Here is a 22,831-nt window from a genome sequence, read left to right as displayed (position 1 = left end):
GAGTCTTTGCCAGTTTCTGGGAAAAGGCCAAGCCTATGACTTATTGAGAAAACAGTCCGTTTCATGGTGATATTAGAAATATGTGTTATTTCACTTCCCTCCGCCAGGTGACTACTGCAACCTTCCCCTCTACATGAAGTCAGATCCCTTCTTCCGGAAGCAGTCAGAGCACCACGACCCGTGCCCAGTGGTTCCACCACGCGAGGCCTCCATCCGCGGTCTCGCCCAGCGGTCCTACCACAGCCAGGGCCGTCACGTGACTGTGGACTCTGCAAAGCAGCAGGCCCTAAGCATGGCCCACTCAGGCCTGTCCAATCTCCCCTCCTCTGGGGCTTCGTCCGGAGGGGCCGGAGGCGGCGGTGGAAGCAGCGGGAGTGGAGGGGTTTCTTCTAGCTCCAGCAGCTCCACGCTTCCCCAGAGGACTCTCACCATGCCTGGCTCCTCAGCTGCTGTGGCCCAGGGTGCGGCGGCAGCTTCCGCCGCCACAGCTGCGGCTCCCCCGGCATCCTCCTCTGGTGGCGCAGGCGTAGCAGGGGCCACGGGAGGGACTCCAGGAGGTGCCTCCTCATCCTCCTCCAAGATGGGAGGATCCAGAGACTCTCTCCTGGAGAGCAGCTCCTCAGGCTTAGGCAGACTGCAGAAGCAGAGGGATGGAGGGGCAGGGGCCTACTCCAAGTCATACACACTGGTGTAGCCTCCCATCACTGCAGCCGTCACTATAACTGTTGCCGTAACGCTGGTCCAACCAGCACCGGCCTGGAGCCTCCACGGAAACGAGTGGTGAAGAACATGCACAGCTGCTCGGGTTCCCCAGTGACACTACTGCATTAAGGGGTCAATGTTGGGTCTCCACAGCACAGGGGTTTGCCTTTCTTTCTGCCTGATTGCTTTCTATCATCATTGCGAATCATCTCTCTCTTGATCCATCACCCGCCCAAACATCACTAAATCCAGTCACTTTGCATTCTGTTCCTGGTCAGGACTCGGTACTTATGCACAAATGCTTTTCACCTGTTTCCCAGATGGAGACGGTTGTAAAATGAACCAGGTTTCTTGAGATTTTTAGGTTTTTAAACGTTCCTTGCCTGGTTTGTGATGGGAAAGAGGTCATATCACGGCATCGGGCCACGGCAGGATGCCTTTACTGTATGCATAAACCCGACAACTCTGGTGTTACACCGGCTCTGAGAAGCTCCCCGTCTGTGGGTTCATCCCAGAGTCGGTGGGAGGACTGTCGCCTCAATCCCAGTCTGGAGACGTGGGATATTCCGAAACATGCAAAGAGAGAAACGGCGTGGTGTTCACGGCTGTAGAAAGAGACTGAAACTGGACAAACAAAAGAAGAATCGAACCTTTATTTCCAGTATAATTTTCTTTATTTTCCAGTGATGGAAGTTTATTCTCGTGCACTACGTAAATTGGATTCAAGTAAGAGAAACATCACAAGCCTGAGTTTGTGTGTGTGTGTGTGTGTGTGTGTGTGTGTGTGTGTGTGTGTGTGTGTGTGTGTGTGTGCGTGCGTGCGTGCGTGCGTGCGTGTATGTGTGTGTGTGCGTGTTTGTGTGCGAGAGAGAGAAAGAGGGAGTGTGGGTGTATATGTGTAAATAGATATATGTATTAATGTGGCAGGCACACAACAACACAGTGGACCTTTTTAAAATCAATCTGTATGCTGACCTCTGGGGCAGAAGTTCCGTGTCCAAACTGGATCCCTGCGTTCCTCCCCATTTATTTTGTAAGCGCAAAGAGGGATTCAGGGCCTAACAGATACTGATGATGTAACGCTATAATCTGTTCCAGCATTTAACCCCTCGCTTTAAGTGCAAAAGACAGAATCAGCTTAAAGTGAATGATAAGGGGAAAAAAGGGTTTCAGGTTTTTGGCTCAGAAAACAAGGGGATGGGCCTTTTCTTAAATTCATCATGGTGCCACAGTGGTTATTTCTTAACCTGTACCCATTTTGCCCCTTTCTGTCCTATCGCCCCATCGCTCTGACCCCCCCTTCCCCCTTCATGTCCGTATGGTGTCACTGTGACACACCACTACACAAGCTAATGAAACAGACTGAGAGAAGAGGTCCCACAAAGGCATGTCCAAGAACAGTCTGATTTGTATCAAACGATCCTGGATTTATGAACACGAGTGGGGAGTTGCTGAGAGAGAGGTCAAAGGTTGCAGTGTCAGGAAGGGGTGCACATTTTCAGGAATCAAGCAGTCTTCAAACATGAGAAAAATGTTGCTTTCAAGCCTCTCAGCCTTGCTTAAACTTCTTTTAGCTTTATGCATGGTACTGTATCTGTTAAAGTTTATCTCACCCTCATTTCTTCTTCTAAATCCCCCAACAAAGATTTTTCACCCAAAAAAAGAGAGTTACTTCAAACGTTTTGCAAAGGTACAACCTAACATCAGGGCTCTCACCATAAAAAAGAGAAAAAAAGATATGATTATATGTTTGTTTTCAAAAGTATGTACATATATATTTCTATTCAAATATATAGCAAATATATGGATATTGAAAAAAAGCAGAGAACTATAGTCGTTTGAATTGAAAATATATATACAAGATCACAAGACAATCTTGCTTGAGAGGGGAAAATTGAAAGAAATAAGGAAAATAAAAAGCATAATGGAGAGCTTAAACGGGTAGCACAACCATGGACGGGAGAGATGAACAGAAGCGGAGTGAAAGAAAGTCAAAGCGGAAGTTGGACGAGTGATACAGTGACCACAGTGATTAAGTTTATTATCTTTCTTTTAATTTAATGGGCTGCAGAAATGGAAACTGTATATCTGTGGTCCTCTCCGTGCAGAAAGAGTGGTGTTGTTCAGAAAAATAACCAAGGAAAGCTGATATGTTGTATTGTACTTTTCAAAGCTGCGTTCAAAAGCTCAAGGCCACAACAATAGAAGGAACGACCGCCAGGTCTTTTTGTCCGTGCTCGAGTCCACTTGGGGAGCGGGTATCACACAGATAACTGCTCATTCATGTGTTCATGCCCCAGTCTACAGTACAGTATATTCAACAAGAGGAATCCACTTTTCTTTTCTTTATCGATGATTGTGTTTCATTTCATTAATAAAAGATTTTTATCAAATGAAATCAGGCTTCTTTACTCCAGTTGTCTGGATGCTGGACGGAGTCGTAGGATAAAAATTCACGTCAACACGTCTAAAACAAAGACCTCCTGCCAAGAGCAGGATAAGAACTAAGTCAAGCACCTGTGTCAAGTTACAGTTTCACTCAGACTTCAGGTTTGGCAGAAACGGTCAGAAAATCCTTCTTTTGAATGTATCCAAGGTTTTGTTCTTCAGTTGTTTTCAGCCACACATATAAATCATTTTGCTTACACACACACACACAAAGTCTTGTAATTATGTCTTTGTGAGGAGTTTTGTAGACATAATACATTAGCCAACTCCTCATCCTATCACAACCAACCCCGACCCTACCCAAAACCCAATTGTATACTAAACCTTATAACCACATCCTAACCTTCAAACAGCCTGTTGAGGACCAGCAAAAATGTCCTCACTTCCCAAAAATGTCCTCACTCTACTAGTAGAATGAGGATTGTACAGAACACAAAAAACAACACAAGTGCTTCGGTGAGGCCTTCAAATCTAGCTGCTCTTCGTGCTTTTGAGGCCAATGCGGTTTTCAACAGAGGTCCTCAAGCGCTAACAGAAAATTGCTAACAGCAGCTTCACCACAGCTTTTGAGATTCAGTCTCCTCCAAATTCAGGAGCTTCATTTTCAGGCTCCATCTCATTTTCTAGCTCGTCGTTCATGGTACCCTCCCCTCAAAACCTTCCCATGGTTTCTCCACAACCCCTGGCCCCCACTCTCACGCCCCCCTCCCCCACATAGGACATAATTTCTACTCCATAGAGGACTCGTGTACATAGGAACGTTTTTTTGTAAAAAAGTACTATTTTCAACATTGTCACTAGAAACGAGGGCACAATGTAAACTTTTATGTGAGTTTATTGTAATGAAGAAGAGTTAATTTAAAAAAAAAATAGAATAAAACACTGATTTATCTTCATTTATGAGCCATCCAGGTGGTGTTGGCGTGAACCATTCATTTTTACCATATGGGATTTCTTTTTGGCACATATTTGTGTTGCATTTTCTTTTCATTTTTTAATTTATTTGGGTTTGGTCTCTCTTTTTTAACCCCGTGACAAGGTTGTTTAGTACTTTTCTTTCGATGACATTCTTTTCGAGGCAGAGGACCGCGACCCTGTATGTTCCTAAGTTTTTGCTCGGTAATAAACGAAGAAAAAATGGTGGACTGGGGTTGGTCACTGGAAACCGCTTAAACATGCAGAGGTTGTTCCTTAAACTTTATGGAGAATTGTTGTTTCGATTTGCAATTGCTTGTGTTTAACTCTACATTTTTCCTTTTTTTAACGAAAGAGGAAAAACAACAAAAAAGTAACAGTACTCAACACCTTGTGCAATAAAGCTATCTTTTTATGAAATGTGATTCATTTGCTTTTCTTGAGGTCAAAGTTGTCCTGTAATCTTCAGTTTCAGATGAAACCTGGTGAAGGGAGCGGACATCTGATTCAAAGAATAAAACAGCTGTGCACCAGTAAAGGGAAGGTGATTCCCGTAGATTAAACAAAAATTACAGATTTCACAATCGCTAACTGAGGTCATCTTTGTGGCTGAGCTCACATTTTCCATATCAGCTGGTTTTGATTCTGCAAAGCGGTTTCAACAATTTGACATTTTGAATATGAAAGTGCAACCATATGCTTGAAACAGTTTTTTTAAAAACAAACAAAATCACTCATATGAGGTAGAATTTACTGTATTTTAGCTGTGCTGATTTTGAGGTTGCAGCAAAAGGAAGTAGCTTTTCACTTAAAGCCCCCGTGCAGACAGACCCTGTGCATCAACAAGGCCTTGGTATCTCCTTAATGACAACAACCTCAACTACTGAGTCTCTGCTGCCAGTTTACATGTCTGGATCTCTCCTTCCCCATCTGCATTTGTGCCACAAGCAGTACCAGGAGGCCCCCGTGGACAAGGAGAGAGGAGCCAAGTGGCTCAGTAGTGCAATAAGAATGAATTGAATAAAACATTTACTGTTGGTCAAATGACCTTTAATAGCAATATTTAATACATTATCCATCATGTTCGGCACCGTTTTAAAATGTTTTACCACATTCAGAACCTAATTTGAACAGTAGAGAGCGCTATACTGCAATAAAATGATGTCTGCTTAATGTTTTTTCGAGAAATTAAGAATAATTTATTAACACGTTCCTTATACTTAAAGAACTGGCCATACATAAATTACACTTATTTAATTTACCATACGTATATGTCATAGATATATCAATATGCAATTCAGACATGCACTCACATAAAGATACATAAATTCACAACACATGAAGCACAAATATAGAAAGGTTAATACAAATACCTATTTGGGTGTATTACAGTGTGTCATAGTTTATACTGCGTCACTAACACAGGAGTTTTATAATTAATAATAATAATGATGCCTTCTTATTGAATGTTTTGTGTTTTAGAGTTTGTGCACCTCCCTGTGGTCTCCTCCTCCATCTACTTTCCATTCTTCTGCTTCTTCTGCTGGAACTTCCTGAAGTGGGACTGGATGGTGCTGGCAGCCTTCTCCACTTCAACGGGGCTGAGAGGAGGAACGGGCGAGGCACATGTCCCGTTGCAGGCGTTGGATTCTGAGCAGGACAGGAAACAGGGGATAGCCAGAGAGGCAACAGCCGTGGAGGTAAGGTCTGCAGCAACGATTAAGGTTCAAACACACGCCAAACACTGAAGCTTTTGTTGTTGTTGTCTGTTTTGATCAATTTCAGAGTTGGATTCTACACTCGATGTGATTCAAACCATTTCAGAAACATCATCTGCAGTCACATGGATGAGCATACTTACGCTTTCTGTACACTCCTATGCTGTTCCTCCTTAGGCCATCAAACTGAAAAGGAAGCACAAGAACTGAAATAAACCCACTGGCACTGCAGATTTGGTCACAACTGGTATCTGAATCACCCCAGTTACAGTTTTATCTGGAGTCAATCGCATGCCTGCGGAGGCACAGGAGTCACACAGATGATCAGACAAGCCTTCACCTCTACTGAAACATCCAGTTCTCATCCTCATGCGTGTGTGTGTGTGTGTGTGTGGGTGTGTGTTGTATGCAGTGATGACCTCAAGCACAAATCCTCTTGACTGGGATTACAGCAGCAGGGCCGGAGGACTGGACCAGTTTAGGCAGCTTACATACCAGTTTGGCTGCAGCGAAGCTCCAAACTTGACCGTGACCTCGGCCACAGGCTGATTATTAGGAGGCAAAATGGGAATATAGATATTTATGGCTGCTGCCTTTGTAGGTTGTCAGTGTTTTTTTGTGAAATCAAAATAAATGTGGGTACCTGGAATCAGCATCAGCAGTATTGAATGGACTGAATGGTCATGGAGAGTGAGGGTCCCCTTACATTGTTTACTGATTTAAAGTTATTTATTGCTTCAATTACAGCATTCTGGGAAATATTTTATATTTGTATATTAGGTTCTTCTGCCTCTTATAAAAGTGGGTGTTTAATGTGATACTATAAGAAATTATTTAAAGGTCTTTTTCCTGTTTTTGAAAGATTAATTGAAAATCAGCCACAAGGGGTTCCCCCGTGGAGCTAATCACTTTCCAGAGCATCTATACTAATTAAGCTCCACACTGGCACTGGTGGGATGTGCACGTTGTGAGCACTGACCTCCTCTGCTTTGCTGCTCTTCCGACTGTGTGACACTGAATGAACCTGCCAAGGCAAAGGCTGGGAGACCATGTAAGGCACCGTGTCCTCCTCTCGGGCGAACCGAACCCCTATCTGAAGAACAAAAAAGGCCGGATTTAAATCAGCTTTTGCGCACAGATCAGTAAATACAGAATAGATCTGCAGTATTTTGTGGCGCTGGCGAGACAACCTTCAAGTTGCTCCTTACAATGTTGAACTATCTAAATATGGTAAATATGGTATCGAGCTCAACCTTAAAGTGGTCAAAATGGTCAATAAATGTTGAAAAAAGTGTGCCCCACACAAAAAAGCAGCTTCAGTAACTGATTTTCTATTTCTACTCATGTCTACTTACCGATTCTACAACTTTGACCATCACATACATGGCTGTTAGCATGGTGATCAACATCCTGACCACTCGTCCCTCACGGTCACGACTGATCCTCAGCGTTTCCCTGGAGATTCCAGTTATGCTGCAGGGAAGCTGAAGCCACCCACGGACAGATCTGAGCAATCAGGCACAGGCCGTTTGGGCAGAGGATCATTGAGTGTGCACACACACTTTTCAGAGGTGCGCATGCTCACCAGACGTGCACCTCATTCTCACGGCCTGGGAGACACATGCGCAGGTAAAACTGCTAAAGGGCTTTGCAGGACAGAAATAGCGGAGCAGTAATCTTTTCCTCTGCACAACACTTATCCCTCAGGTGTGTGGCCTTTTTCCTGCCTCTGATATAGATCACCTGCAACTCAGATATGGAAGATTCAAACAGCAGCTGAAGTTTGAAGAGAACTCGATTTATTCTGTGGTGATTTAATGTCCACGTGGATGCGCTTGAGAGGTTGCTGAAGAGATTCAGATTCAATCATTTTATCGAATCATGAAGGAGAACTCAAACGCGATGATCACGGTGAAGTGAACGGGTCAAACCTCTTAATATTCTTCTAAATGCAAAATATGAATCAGGTTTATGAATCAGGCATTCCCAAACATTGATTCGTGTTACTCAATAGTTTATCCGCATCCATTGAATTTAATTTATTTTGCAGACCTTTTAATTATCCACTTCCATTATTGTCAGTTACATGACCGTGTCAGCAGGCCATAATTTCATAACAGTATAAATCTAATCTAACCACCTACACACTGAAATGAATTAGCATTAGCCTGGAATGGACCTCCAATCCAAAGAAAGGAGTACATTTCTCCAGTTAGTGTCTATAATCTAACATTAAATAATACTACATCAAAAAAAGGTGCCTAATCATTCATTTCATTGGATGGTTGTCAATATCAAATGCTGTAAAACTTTGTTGAATTAGCAGCTGTTCTGCCCATTCTTTCATCTTCTGTGCATCTGTTTGATTCAGATTGAATTAATCTTCAAACTGAAATCTTTCTTTCACGTGCCGCATTTTTCTTTTCTCGCTTGGCCTGTGAGCCTGACCTGAACACAGTTCCACGCCTGCATAGCTTTTCAACGATTGCATCATTTTCTAGGAAAGGAGTCCAGACGTGAGGCGGACGGGAGGCTGTGTCGGTATTTATTTCCTAGTAATCAGATAGATCTTTATCTGCTGGATCACTGTAACAAAAGGTTGCTCTGCGTCATTGTCTGGAGCTTCACTCCTCACCCCGATAATCCTTTAGTCTGTGTGTGTGTGTGTGTGTGTGTGTGTGTGTGTGTGTGTGTGTGTGTGTGTGTGTGTGTGTGTGTGTCACACTGATAGACAGACACTACCTGCCATTATCTCTGCAAATGCCCCAAACACACGCAAGCACAAATGTCACATGTTCATTCAGGTGTCCTAATGTGTGCGTAATTGATCCCTAAAGCTATTAGACAGAATCTCAGGAATGTATCTTATCATGAACATGCTGCTATAAGAGCTCTTGTGACAGAGCCGCACATGTGCTAAACTGGAGCCGTTTGTCCAGAGGAAGGCAGGTAAGAATGAAGAAAGCTCTGGTTTCTAAGAGAGCTGTAAAGGCAGAGAGATACTGTTGTGTAAAACTATTATTTCTGTGTCGTCTGCAAGAAATGTCATGAAATGTAGGCTTTTTCTTTAAAAAAGAAAGAAAAATTGTTCTTACTTGCAAATATCTAATTAATGAAGTCACAATAAGGAATTTCTCAATTACTGTGGTTTTCTGTTCAGTATTCCTGACAGGTTAACCGCCACCCGGGGTGGAGCTGCTGTTGGACATTCCTCCTGTCATGTGATCAGAACGGGGGCCATATCTCATGCTCTTTAAGTCCAGGGTTCTCATCTAGCTGTGAGTAGAACAGGAAACTTCACATTTGTGGTGTTGCTTTATCTGCTGCTTTAGTTTTTAAAGTCACAATTGTTTTCTGCAAGGTTCCACCTGTTCCAGCAGTTGGCAGTGTGAGGAGGGGGGAACTGGAGCATCAGCATGTCAATCAAACTTCCGAAAAGGCTGAGCAGCAAAAGAAAAAGTAGGATTCTTTATCTTCCTCATTCTTTATTTACAAATGTTATGGAATTCTCCCATTCTAACATTTGGCAAATGTGGAAATGTTGCTAAATAAATCTCAATATTGTGCTGTAGTTTCATGATTCTTCACATTTATTTCAAGTTTTGCCTCACTAGAACTTTTATTGATGCGGTACTGAAGCATAATCAACTTTGAAAAGTAGATCAGATATGACCCACTGGTGCTAATCCACAACCTGTTTCAACCCAGAGCATCCAGTCAACAATGCCCAGGCAGAGCTTCTACATTCACTGGGTCTGGACACTCTTGGGTCAACACCACTGGATCCAGCTTCTATGTTGAACATCAGCACTTGGACTCTGGAAAACAAAACTCCTCGAAGGGTCAAAGACCTACCAAATGCTTTCCTCCAGCGCCTCTGGCTGCTCAGCCCCACAGCTCGGAGCCCTTGTTGCACACCCGAGCAAGAAGATCCCAGAGATGTGAGTGAATTACAGGAGGACCTGAGTGATGGTGCTGCAGACAACCACTATGGCGTTAACCCCCTGGATCTAGTGACTGCAGTCTTCATGTCTGCCACCCCTTTCCTTCAACAGGAGATGATTACGCACATGCTGAAGTGTCACTTTGCCGTGCCACTTGTGATTCCAAACGTATGTCAGGATGAACCCAGTAATTTCCTACTTTGGCCACAAAGGGGCGCTGTGAGTCGCTGGAGGTCTAACTTTCCAAAGCAAAGCAAAAAGATCTATGAGGGGAATTTAGCGAGCACAAACATGCCGATGGTTTCATGTATGAAGCTTGGCCACTGCAATGTCTCCAAGTCACAGGTGCTAAATAGTGTCATAAGATCAACCGCTGATACCTTCCTCCACAGCGGCTTGGACGGAGGAGAGCTACCCAGGAGACTCTCTAATGGTCTGGTAGAGATTTCATGGTGTCTCCCAACTGGAGACCCCTCCACCGATACGTTCCCCGTCCCTGTGGTCATATCTAACCTGCGGGGTGATGCCGGCTCACATGAAAAATGTGTTAACCTTCTCTGCCAAGCGTCATCAGCTATGGTTGTGTTCTGTGGGGATCTTAAAGAGAAACAGATGGAAATTCTTGCCTCTTGCAAAGCTAAGACAAGCAATTTAATAATCATTGATTTGTCAAATGAAAACCCATTCACAGGGGGTTTTGATCAAAACATTAATCGTGTAATTCAAAGGGGAGATCTGAGCGAGGTGGAGTTAGCTGACAGGCTACGCCAAACCCTGAAAGAACTCTTACCAGATAAAGTGAAATGTGTTACACTGGAGGCTGTAGCAAAGGTAGCAGAGGGATTAGCCTTTCATGTAGATGAGACAACAGTCTGTAAAAAGGCAATGGCCACAGCACAGGATGTTCTCAACGGTTTGGAAGAGGGATCTAGGCAGTATAAGGAGAAACAGCTTCCTTTGCAGGGTCACTTGTGGAGTAAGTTGGCCGAAATTGAAAGGAAGGAGCGAAAACACACCAAAGAGGGAAAAGAAACAGATCCCCATAACAAACGAAAGGATGAAATCTTAGCTGAGTTGAACGGCTACAAAATGACCCAAGCAATGAAGACTTTCAGCCATGCACTTTTAACAGCAGATAAAATGGAGAGAACCTTCTTCCTTCACTGGATGAAGCTGAGGCTTCAGGAGATTCAAAGTGAAAAGAAGACCTTCCCTCAAACCTCGGTCATAAACACTGAAATAGGAACCAATGGTGATGTGAATGAGAATCATCTGGTGGTTGAAAATGGAGAGAATTTTGAACTGGAGGACAGTGACAGTTTCTGCACTGATTCAACAATTGAAGAGGAAGAAACAGAAGAGAAGCTCAGGAATATGGAGCTGGAGGTTCCTGAGAGATCAGCTGAGATAAGCCAAGAGGTCATCTCTACAGAATGGACAGCAGATGATGAGTCTACCTCACACCAGGAGGAGTCCATGTGTGGTCCATGTTTGGTGGAGGAGCTTCACGTTGCCTCAGAGGTTTGCTGTGAGGACGGTACTGACGAAAAAGAGGATTTTGGAGAACAAATGTCAGATCCACAGGAGAATGAAGATTTGAGCTTTGAGAGGGAGCAAGTAGATGAGCAACAGGTACATTCAAATTCTTCAGTCCAGCAAGTTTCATGTCCACAGCCGTGGGAACTTGGTTCTTACTCCATATCCCTTGAGCACTTTCTGTGTGAAATGGGCCTAATTTTTGAGCTAGCGGATGTTAGTCGTGGCAGAAGCAGAGATATTTCGCGTTTCCCAGGTGTAGCTGCAGAACTTCTTCTCTATGGTGTTCCACTTCAACTAATGGATGGAGATACCTCAACCATTCCCATCCGCTGGCTGGGAAGCGTCTTTGCAGAGCTCAAACACCGCCTCCCTCAGGAGAACTGCAGAATGCGAGTTTTGACAAACCTCGGAGCACATCACGCTCGGAATGCTGCGGTCCTCTCTGCCTTATTTGCAGTGACGTTTCCAGGAGGAACATCCACTAAGGGGATCTACATGCTCATCCTGAGTGTGCCCAATAACCTTAAAGAAGACATAGGGTGTGATTTTCTGTTGTTAATAGATGTAGAAGGCCTCTCCTCAGATCAAAACAGAAATATAAGCGACCATGGGCTTGCGACAGTTGCAGCTGGCTTGAGTGATATTTTATTGCTTAACATTTCTCCTCATGCCAGCGATGAGTTAGAAAGTAACGTAGCCCTCATTGTCAATGCTCTTCTGTGCGCCAAAGAATGTGGTTCCATGCCCTTTTGCCAATTTCTGCTCCAGGGTGAAGGGATACACAGTGTCCTACAAGCATCGCAGCTAAAACACGTGTCCGACATCCTTCAGCATAAAACTCTCGACAAAGGCCCTAGTCTTGCTAGTGGCCTTTGTGTGCCAGGCATAAGTGGTGTCCCAGTGGTCAAAGGGCCATGGCACAGTATGTCCCTCTCTGAGGAAGTTGATCTGCATTACAGTAGGGATGTGTTAAAGCTCAAACAGCACCTTTTCGGTGCACTGGGGAAGTGTGCAGCAACAACTGCCGTGACTAGTCCGTCTGAGTTTATGGGTCGTTTGTGTGCGATTTGGGATGCAGTGAGAGCAGAGTCGTTCACTACTCATTTGCAAAACAGAGTAATCGCTTTAGCATTTGCGTCATTGTGCACAGAGTTCTCTCAGTGGCAGGAGAGTTTCCTAGAGCACATGGAAAGTTGGCTCAGTCGAACAAGACAGAAAATATTTGCCACAAAAGCAAACAATGCAATCCACAGTGGCTTTGTAGATGAGGCTGAAGAGGAAGTCAAAACAGAGGCAGAAAAGCTCAAGTCAAAAGTAGAGGTTTATTTCATGAATCAGGACCTTCTCAAAAACACGTCCTTCAAGCCCTTCCTCCTGAGGAATGTTGAACACCTACAAGAACAAGTGACCATAAACCTGAAGGAGAAGTTGATGGCCATCAATGAAAACCACTGTTCTGCCACTCAGCTGCAAACTTTTGAGGCCCTCCTCGAAAAAGAACAGCAATCAAAGCTACAGGCGATGATCGAGAACAGTAAGTCCAACCAGGCTCTGCTACAAGATGCACAACTAGAAAAGGAGTTTGAGGCTATGTGGAGTCACATCCTGTCAAACTTTGACTTCAGGCCTTCTGAAACTGAGGACATTACTGCGAGAGTGAGAAATGTCCTGAGAGAGAATCTGATGAGCCGCGGGCTACAGAAACACCTGAAAAAACTTGATGACATCGGCCAAAACCAGACACCAGACAACCATAACCAGAAGTTCTACATTCACGATGAGCACTTTGGCTACCGAAGCCGACTGAAGCACATGTTCGAGGATAACAACAGACTGCAGAAGCTGGAGGCCCAACAGCTCGCATGTCATATCATCGAACAATGCGAGCAATTCGTTAAGGAAAAGTCTTCGTCCCACGCAGACTTCTCTGACAGCTACATCAAAGACCTGCTGGAAAATGTAGAAAGAGGTCTGAACGACAAATCTATAGAAATCAAGTCTGTGTTTGAAGTCGACCTGAAGATTTTTCTATGCCATGCCGCGTGCCAGGATTTTCAAAAACTGCATGATCGCTATGCCAAGGACAGAGAGCTCCTCCAGCACATTTCTGCAAACAAGAGAGTGTACTTAGCGGAATTCATGTATCAGTATAGGAAGATGGACCAGTGTCACCACACAGCACGAGCTTTCACCTCAACGGTCTTAAGACCTACAGTCTTGAGCTACGTGCATAGAAACTTGGCAATGCTCATTGCAGATGAGGTCAGAGGTCAGGCTCCACAGTATAAGTCCCAGCATGCCTTTCACCAAAGCCTGCTAGAAGAGCTCATAAGTGAAGACGCTTTTGAAAACCTTGTTGATTACCTGCATTCGTTTGATGACTTCAGATTGAGGAGACTCCAGGAGAAGGTGGTGGCCCACCTTTCCCAGTCAAACAACTTGATTACGTGGAGACAACAGCGACTGGGAGAAATCGTTGGGTTAATCGCAACGGCGGTCAGCGAAGCAGCAGAAGGTACAGCTGGAGTACTGAGTGACGCAAAGCCACTGCTGGAGAGGGTGTGCCTCACCTTAGAGCGTGATGGAGATGTGGAGGTCGCCAGGGCTGCTATGGACGGACCCCTCTTTAGCATCACAGTAAAATGGGATTACTTTGTCACGTGTTTACTGGAGCTACTGGCAGCAATGCGACTGGAGCTAGCGCAGGAGTTTACAGAAAATAAAGATGCTGCTCAGTTTCTCCAGAACCTGCCAGTTCAGCCACATGAGTATCTTCTCGAGAGAGTAAAAGGTTGCGAGAAGCGATGTCCGATTTGCGGGACCCCCTGTGAGGTGGAAGAATCGGGACACAGGGTTCACAGGGCCACGCTCCACAGGCCCATCAGCATGTTGCCAAATAAAACCCATCCTCTGTCCAACAAAAGTTCCCCTGAAAGCAGAACCAACCTGGATGCGAGCAATGAGACAGATGGTGCCTCTCTGGCATGTAGTGGTCTACATTACCCTGAGTGGATCCCCTGCTCCGAGGACCCAAACTTACAATTTCCCAGTGCTTACTGGAGGTACTGTTTTCCATCTTCATGCTTTTAATCCTGCTTAAATAGTTAATTGCAATATTTAATTGCAATTCCATGATAATACTGGCTAGTTAATGACTGCAAATTTCTTTATTTAAGAATGGTTGAATTGCTGTAGATTATCATTTTTACATATTTATGATGCTAAATTGACATTTATTTACAGGTATGTCCTGGTGAGGTTCAATGACAGATTTGCCAAAGAATACCAGCAGGATCCAACCAAAATCCCTGAGGAATGGACAAAGATCACTGGGAATGAGGCCTTGGACAGCCTGAAAGAGAGCTTCTCCACTGCCCTCTGCTAAAGGCTATTTACTTTTTCAGAATTAGGGTCGTTTTTTTTAACCTTAAGTATACTTGACAGTCAACACAAATAAATGTTTTCAAATAACAAATGGCTTAATGTTTTATTTCTGTAATTTGTGATGTAAAACTACGGTGGCCGGGAGGTGCAAAACACAAACACAAAGCTTGGCCACCATATAAAACCCTCTAATTGACAACTCTGTGCTAATTCCAACATAAAACACAGGTCTTTTTTCAGTCTCAATTAAACAACAATAGTAATACCGTACTACTACGACTACGACTACGACTACTACTACTACTACTACTAATAATAATAATAATAATAATAATAATAATAAAAATAATGAATGCATGAATAAAACAGATAATTGTATATTTTATAGGATAAAGATTGCAAAATACATTCTAGTTTCCTCTTGTGACTCAATATCCATAGAACCAAACTCGAATTTTCATTAATAACAAAAATAAAATATTTGTGGATTCAGATCCGTCTGGGATGTTGAACAGGTGAAAGTTGTATGTGAATATTCATCTTTGAATACGCGTTTTTTGACAGTCCTATACTGTCAACGTAAAGTAACACTGCCCCCTGTTGGCCACAGCCTCACCTGTCACATTTCTGGTGCAAATTTGCTTTGGTCTTTTGAAATCTTAACCAGAAATAGTATTATTTTCCTGTTCTCAGACTGAATTTGAGGAAGTCGCTCCAGCACTCAGATCTACATGATTTTCCTGTAGAGTTGGGAAACATCGTGGATGCAACTTTTCAAGTTTTGGCCCTCTGCACTTTTAACAAATATGTAAAAATGGAGCTTCAGCGGCTCTCATTTGTCATCTTGACAGCCTAATTGTGGTGTTGTGAGCTGACCGTGCTCCACACGGACCAGTTGGTCTCTGTCCAGAAAAAGGAAGGAACCTCTATAATGGACAGAAAGTGTGGAGGCTTTGTCAGACTAACACACTGTCTGGGCAGTTCTATCAGCAACCAGACGGGCAGTTCTGCATTCTGCTGGAATCACGTCAATGCCAACGGAGGAGTGACAAAGCTGGTTACGCAAGACTAACAAGCATGAAAATCTGATCCGGCTGTTGAAGAATTTCACAATCACCAGGATACAAATGTGTATTTCACCTCACATCTTTTATATTATTAAGATGTACTTTATTCATCCCCGTAGGGAAATTGAATTGTAGTAGCAACCTATACAAAGTACAGAAACAGAATAAATAAATACAGATAAGATTAGAACGTTATAAGCATATATACAGCATATATTATAAGCATATACAGTATATATATATAATATAGACAAAATATAATATATACATATTATAAGCATTATAAGCATATATACATAAATATAGAATAAAATAGAAATAAAATTACAACATAAACATTACACAATTATTGTTATTGGCTGGGTTTGGATGAGTTATACACTTTGATGGCAGACGGCAGGAAGGACTTCCTGTACCGTTCCTTAGAGCAGCGAGGCTGCTGGAGTCTGCTGCTGAAGCTGCTTCTCGGTTTGTCCACTGTGTTATGGAGGGGGTGGGAGGGACTGTCTATGAATGTCAGCAGTTTCAACACCATCCTGACCGTCTAAATTTGCAAGTCTACAGCCAACAACAGACCCTGCCTTTTTAATGGGTTTGTTGAGTCTGTTGGCATCCTTTGCTTTAATGCCTGCTCCCCAGCACACTGCAGCAAAGAAGATGGTACTAGCCATGACAGACTGGTAGAACATGTGGAGCATCCTGCTGCAAACACGGAAGGACCTGAGTATCCTGAGGAAGTAGATTCTGCTCATGGCCTTCTTGTAAACAGCATCGGTGTTTGTGGACCACTCCAGTTTATTGTCCAGCTGAACACCCAGGAACCTGTAAAATGAGACTATTTCCACATCTTTCCCACTAATGCAGACTGGGGAGGGTGGGGACTTGCTTTTACTGAAATCCACCACCATCTCCTTCGTCTTGGTTATTATCATCATTGTACTTCTACCTTTGTGGGACAGATTTTGTGGTTGTTGAGGACCAGAACTAAATGTCCTCACAAAAAAATCCTCACTCTGCTGGTAAAACATAAATTTTTAGCACCTCAATAAGCATCATATATAACAACCACTCACACACACACACACACACACACACACACACAGACACACACACACATACATGCATACATACATACATACGCAGCCCTTTAAGAGTAGACATATGGTAAGCAAAAAGAACAACAAGCCAATGAAATAAAAGGAAGAAGAAAAAATAAAGAAATAAGTAATCCATCGACATGAGAGAATCGAGTATAACGGAGGGATTGGTGTTACCGCCACACCTCTGAGTTGTGTTAGAGAGAGGTCAGGTGGGGGAGGCTAAACCAACCATTACTAATAAGAAACCCATTCCATTCGAGATCAAAGCTATTCTACACTAAAGGTGCTCCAGAGCAGCCAATTTTACGAAAGTGTTATGCCACAAGGAGACTGAGGCCATCGAAGGGGATTTCCACTGAGAAGTGATCATTTTACGTCCCAGCATTAAAGCGGACTGCACACATCTGAGGAGATGAGGGGTGGCCTCGGATAGAATAGCGCCTGATTGAAGCATATGTTGAGCTTTACAGTCTATCGATGTATCCCCCGACCCAAAAAAAACCCCTGAATTCCAGGGCATGTTGGGGAATGTACCCTCTCCCCTGCCACATCTCCAGCAATTTGCAGACTTTGTAAGTTTTGCCCTATATAATTTATAAGGTGTCCAATAAAGGTAGTTAGAATTTTGAAGTGAATAAGTATTGTCTTAAGAATTTTTTTTTGTATTTTGCATAATTCTGACGCACTGAGAGTCTGTAAAGTACAGAGTGGTCAGTCTCCTAGGCTGTTTTTAGGATTGGAGGCCCCTTTTCAGAGCTCTTCAGGAGCATTGAGTAGAAGGTAGAAGCCCTTCAACCTTTTCCAGGGACCTCCAATGCACGAGTAGACCAATCTACATCATGGGGAGCTGAGGCGGGAGATCCAAAGGTACTATTCAGTACATATCATTATTTAATTCCTTTCATTAAACTCTCCTGTCACACCCTAATCTGAGATCTTCCTTCCGTGGTCCCTGCAGGTCACTTCCTCCACTCAGGTCTGTTCTGATAAATGATCGCAGCGGTTGGTCACTCAGCCTTTGCAGCCAGATGAACAAAACAGGCTTTTTCACAGCGGCACATCGCGAGCTGCAGATTAGAAGATGCGCACGAGAGGAAATGTATTCCGTTGTGTCTGCCTGCTGGGATGATCTGATTAGATGATCGAGGACATAAATAAACATATGCATTTACTGAGAGGTTTCTTGGCAATTGGTAATCTTTTAAAGGGCATTACGCAACACTGACCTCCAGAGTTCTGAAGGCAGAAGGTAATTCTGGAGCAACCTGTTAGCCAGCGGAGGATGTGACTAAAATTTTGTGTGAATGGCACAAGCTGGAGACATACATAAGGGAAGAAAGCATAAATCCCACTGTTTAGAATTTAGAATGATGTTACAGCCCAATATTCAGCCCTTCCAGGAATCTCATTTCCATTGTTGTGTTTAAAAATTTCTGCCTGTATTAAAAATCTGGGGTCCATCCAGCTGCTCCTCTGGTATGACTGGTAACAGTTGCTGCAAGGCCCCAGCTCTAGTGAACATCTCCAATGTGTGTTGCCGTGGTAACCCGGGAGCACAATGTCCTGGAATATGAAAGAGATCATAATTTTGTAGAAATTATAGCAAAGTGCCAACACAGCCATGATAAATAAGTTATGACTAATTAACCGTAGCTGTGGCTACACGCTATTTGTCTTCTTTGCATCATTACACTATACTGCATGTTTAAAGAAATGAAGAAGTCATTTTAAAATATTTCTCTTTGTAGCCGCAGCATGCAGCGATTTGATAAGCTGTCATGACCACTTACACACTGGCAATTAATGGTGAGCAGGTGGGAAATCAACAGGTGCTCTGTGTGCGTTGCAACCTTGTCAGTAAAAGCAGAAGTTTGGGGTGTCGTGTTACTGACATTTCACTGCCTCGATGGTTCGGTCAAGTTATTTTATCAAGTTAATTTATTTGGCGCTGCTCCATTATTTATTTATTTACAGGGATTCCAGCGAATCTCCATGGACAGATTGGCTAATCTCATTTAGCAGGTGGTGCCGTTGATTATCTGCCATTAACATTCTTGATTTTGACAAACACACATTAACTTTTGCAGCCACAGAAATACAGCTGGTCCAAGGAGGATGCAGAGAAAGATGATATTTGAATCCAAGAGATATGAAACAAAGTTCTGCTGCTATAGCGATTATCCATTTATTGTGACAGTTTTTATAATGCGTAATACTGGCAGCTGAGGGGCAGCGTGTGTTACTTTCTAAAAGCCCCATGTCAGAGGCTTTTATAGGGACAGAGGCCGTCTTAACACATTCCCAATGTGTGCCATTTGTGCCATTTTCAGCTCCTAGTGCTCCAACATTGCATCAGAATATTAATTTTTAATGTAGCAGAAAAAAATGGTGATAATTCAGCTCCACAGGTGCACGCTGTGGCTGCAACGGTGGCTGCCTCACTACCCCTCAGTCGTCAAACTGTTTCATGTAAAGGCCCGTCGCCATCCTTTTTTAGAATTAGTGATTACTGACTATAACAACAGTGATTATGAAACCCCCCTCTATTACTGGAGCTCACACAGCGCAGTCAGGAATCAAGGAATGTAGGAATGTACAAAGGCTACACAAAGCCAGCAAGTTTGACTTGATGAGACCTTGGTTTGGTGTGAAAATTAAACTAATATTTTTTAAAGATTAAGTATGGATTAAACATTATGTGCTGCATTACTGCCAATAAAATATACTTTTAACTTTTGAACTTTTATCCCATAAACAAAGCTCATCTTGTGTTACTCTGTGCTGGGTCAAGGTTGAAATGGAGAATTTTTCCATCAGGGTTTTCTAAAGGCCAGATAATCTTTAGAAAGTGTAGCTATTATCTGCTGCTTTCATAATTTCCACATAGAAGGTTCTGGCACTGTACTCCGTGAGCAGCAGAATCTAAAGAAGTTGATGCGGCAACATCGATTTTGGCACCAAATTCTCCAAGGGTGTCAAGATCAGACACATTTTCACTCTCTGAGAGTGTCATAAATATAGCCAGCAGCTGTCACCTCAGGTCATTGGTGCGCCACAGCTTCAACCTTTTCTAATGCGGAGTCAAGGGGGAAAGTGATGAGTGGAAGGTTCCACATCTATATTCAGCAGGTCCTCTTCATCAGCGTGACATGATGGAAATAAGGAAAACCCTTGACTTTTTTGTGTGGGGTTGTGTTAAAGTAACACATGAGGCTCATGCCCCACATAGCCTGTGCAGCAGTTTAACCCTGGTGTCATTCAGCAGGTTGAAATTTAAAAGCATTAAAGTTTGCATCTCTGAACAGCTGAATGAAACAGGTGGAAAGCGTCTCTGATAGGCTACAGATTCAAGAATTCAATTAGAAGATTTTTCATCATGGAGGTTTTACTTTAACTGGTACTTCTTCCCCGGCTTGGTGTGATTGTTACTTTCTGAGAGAGTGACTCTTGCAAACATATGACAGACAAAGTGACTCTTTGTGGCAACATATGGAGGTCATAGGCCAGATGGGAATCCAAGCTGAACTATGATGACTGTGGCTAAAGGTGTCCTTAGGGGCCGCTGAATCAAATTTAGACAGACGATGATGCTTAACGAGGCAGACGCGGTGTGGCGCTGCACACTGCTAACATCAGAGGTCAGTGGTAGGCACGATGAAACGTCCCCCGTGCATCTTTTGTTCTGCAACAGCAAAGATGTCAGTTTATTTAGCGGCTCACGCAGACCGCGCATGAGGGTTGTTGCTGGGATTTGCCGTTGCCAGATTTTAGCGTGTAGCCTAGCATCTAACAGAGCCTAACATGCACCGCGCTCATCTCTGTATGTTCTTGTGGAGACTGTCACCTCCCTTCACGTCAGCTCCTCCCTCACTACTAATTCTATGTGTCTCTGTCTCTGTCTGTCATAATTAAATACTGACTGTTGATCTCAAGAAGCAGGAGGGAGGATTTTGTCTGTTGTTATTTGTTGTTTCTGATGTTTCAAGGTCTAAATGTAAAACATGCTACACGACCTGGTGATGGCGATTTTTAATAGATGCAGATAAAAAATTCAGCCCGGCTGCATGGCTACATTTACAGATATTTTTATTCGGTCGAGTATAAATCACACACAACCACTGTTTTATTACCCGGTGGTTCAATCACAGACCCTTACATTACACAAGTGCCCTTGAGCACGGTGCTGAACCCCAAGTAGGTCCTTAAGCTGCACCTTCCATGCACGGATGACCTGGATTGGTTACTTCTCATAATGAGTGGGTATCATTGTGTGGATGTATGAATGCAGATTTGTAATGTAGAGGGGTCAAAGATGACTAGAAAAACACGTTCACAGCTTCCTCATCGTTCATGAATTAATGCTGCTCTTTAATATTCATCAGAAGATCCTTCTTCAGGTTTCGTTTGCATAACTCAAAAACAGGGTACTACTAGTCGGCTAATGCTACCAGTGCCCTGTTCTGCTTGTGCATATTTTTCGTGTTGTTACATGCTAGACTTGAATCAAGTCCATGACTGGCATCAATAATGTTCATTTTGGTTTGAAATTAAAACCCAATTGATTTTGTCCCACTGTAAATTATAAATATCCACATTAGTCATCAGGAGCAATGTGAGCGTAATGCGCAGATAGCAGTAGCATAACTTTATTGTCCCCGAACTACCCTACCCACAATTCCTGCAACCCACAGCAACATCTATAATTGCTAAAGCCCTGACTGGAGTTTGAACCATTTAATACTGCAGGAAGATTATAGTTATAGTAAAAATGAGATTGATATATCCAATAATGGCTTCTTCACGCTCAGGCTGCTCGTGCTAATTCTACACTGAAGAGAGACACAACCCAAGAGGAGAAGTGACACACCGATCACAAGGTCAGGTCAGTGTTGACTCTGTGCTCAGCAGCAGCAGAAGCATAAAAAAAGATGATGAACAATTGTAATTCAGTCCAAGAGGCAAATACAGAGGAACATTTTGTGTCATGGTCAACAAAGACAAAGATCATAAGCTCGCTGATATTTTACAACTGCAGTTGATCTCGTGAGTGTCATATTAAGGATTAGAGATTAGACACATTTATCAAAAATTTGACTTCAAACAACAGAAAATTAGATTCTTCCTGTTCAAGTTTAGCAAAACTTTCCAAATCAGGCTTGATTTAAATCAGTTATTAGACAGGACATCTCTAAAACATGACAACCACAGTGACAGCAGTGTCACAAACAATTTAAATGCCCTTAACTTGGCCTTATATCTGTCCTTTAACTCACACTTTAAAATAGTCTCTAGAAGTGCCTTTTTTCACCTGAGAAACATCGCAAAATCAGGAAACTACTGATGCAGCATGATGCTAAAGAGTTAGTCCATGCATTTGTTACTTCCAGGCTGGACTATTGTAATTCTTTATTATCAGGGTGGCCAAACAATCAATCAATCTTTATTTATAGTGTTTGCTACAATCAAAATTGTTTCTAGGCGCTTTACAGAATTCCAGGGCCTGAGCCCCAACAAGCAACAGTGGCAAAGAAAAACTCCCCTTTAACAGGAAGAAAGCTTGAGCAGGACCAGGCTCATGTGGGGGGACCCTCCTGCTGATGGGGGTGCTGGGTAGAGAGAGAGGAGAAGGGGGAGGAGAAGGGGGGAGGTCAGGTAGAGGAGAGAATAGGCAGAGATCATGGAAATACATTAATAATACAAGCTGCTGTTATAAGAGTAGAGTGGATCAGCAGGGTCGGAGGTCGGCAGGACAGCATATACAGCTATAAAGGCGGCTATACCTGTAGATGGATACGTGGGGAAGCAGAGAAACTACACAAGAAATAACATCATCAATGATCTACTCAGAGAGGAGAGGAGAGGAGAGGAGAGGAGAGGAGAGGAGAGGAGAGGAGAGGAGAGGAGAGGAGAGGAGAGGAGAGGCAGCCATGACCCAGCAGAGTGACAGAGGCCTGTCATGTTTCTGAGCCCCGGCAGCTTCGGCCTATAACAGCATGACAGATATTAACTTAGTA

At 43.3% G+C, this 22,831-nt stretch overlaps 3 protein-coding genes across 5 annotated transcripts in view; 2 read left to right on the top strand and 1 right to left on the bottom strand.

The window, feature by feature from the left end:
• Positions 1 to 4,485, top strand: part of LOC130534758 (cell adhesion molecule DSCAML1) — a 65,806-nt gene extending 61,321 nt beyond the window's left edge. The window contains exon 35 of the mRNA XM_057049283.1: positions 108 to 4,485. Coding sequence (XP_056905263.1) covers positions 108 to 694 — 587 coding nt within the window. The 3' untranslated portion in view covers positions 695 to 4,485. The remainder of the gene's footprint in view (positions 1 to 107) is intronic.
• A 608-nt stretch (positions 4,486 to 5,093) lies between these two features.
• Positions 5,094 to 7,367, bottom strand: LOC130534760 (uncharacterized). 2 transcript variants are annotated; one of them, XM_057049287.1, is made up of 4 exons: positions 7,139 to 7,367; positions 6,763 to 6,876; positions 5,927 to 5,969; positions 5,094 to 5,772 (listed from the first exon to the last, which is right to left on the bottom strand). In XM_057049287.1, exons 1-4 carry the CDS (start codon positions 7,190 to 7,192, stop codon positions 5,582 to 5,584), a joined length of 402 nt encoding a protein of 133 aa, XP_056905267.1. In that variant the 5' UTR covers positions 7,193 to 7,367; the 3' UTR covers positions 5,094 to 5,581. The 2 variants fall into 2 exon arrangements, with proteins under 2 accessions (XP_056905267.1, XP_056905268.1); XM_057049288.1 differs by having other exon boundaries at positions 5,094 to 5,715; positions 7,139 to 7,348.
• Positions 7,368 to 8,685: 1,318 nt separating this feature from the next.
• Positions 8,686 to 14,741, top strand: si:dkey-202l22.6 (interferon-induced very large GTPase 1). Of its 2 annotated transcripts, none has more exons than XM_057049285.1 (5): positions 8,686 to 8,732; positions 8,944 to 9,061; positions 9,145 to 9,242; positions 9,492 to 14,328; positions 14,510 to 14,741. In XM_057049285.1, exons 3-5 carry the CDS (start codon positions 9,200 to 9,202, stop codon positions 14,649 to 14,651), a joined length of 5,022 nt encoding a protein of 1,673 aa, XP_056905265.1. In that variant the 5' UTR covers positions 8,686 to 8,732; positions 8,944 to 9,061; positions 9,145 to 9,199; the 3' UTR covers positions 14,652 to 14,741. The 2 variants fall into 2 exon arrangements, with proteins under 2 accessions (XP_056905265.1, XP_056905266.1); XM_057049286.1 differs by lacking the exon at positions 8,686 to 8,732 and adding an exon at positions 8,813 to 8,837.
• The last annotated feature ends 8,090 nt before the right edge of the window (positions 14,742 to 22,831 follow it).

Source organism: Takifugu flavidus, chromosome 12 (genome assembly GCF_003711565.1).
Source record: "Takifugu flavidus isolate HTHZ2018 chromosome 12, ASM371156v2, whole genome shotgun sequence".
Taxonomy (NCBI): domain Eukaryota; kingdom Metazoa; phylum Chordata; class Actinopteri; order Tetraodontiformes; family Tetraodontidae; genus Takifugu; species Takifugu flavidus.
Note: the sequence above shows the minus strand (reverse complement) of the source record. Positions and strands in the feature narration are given on the sequence as shown.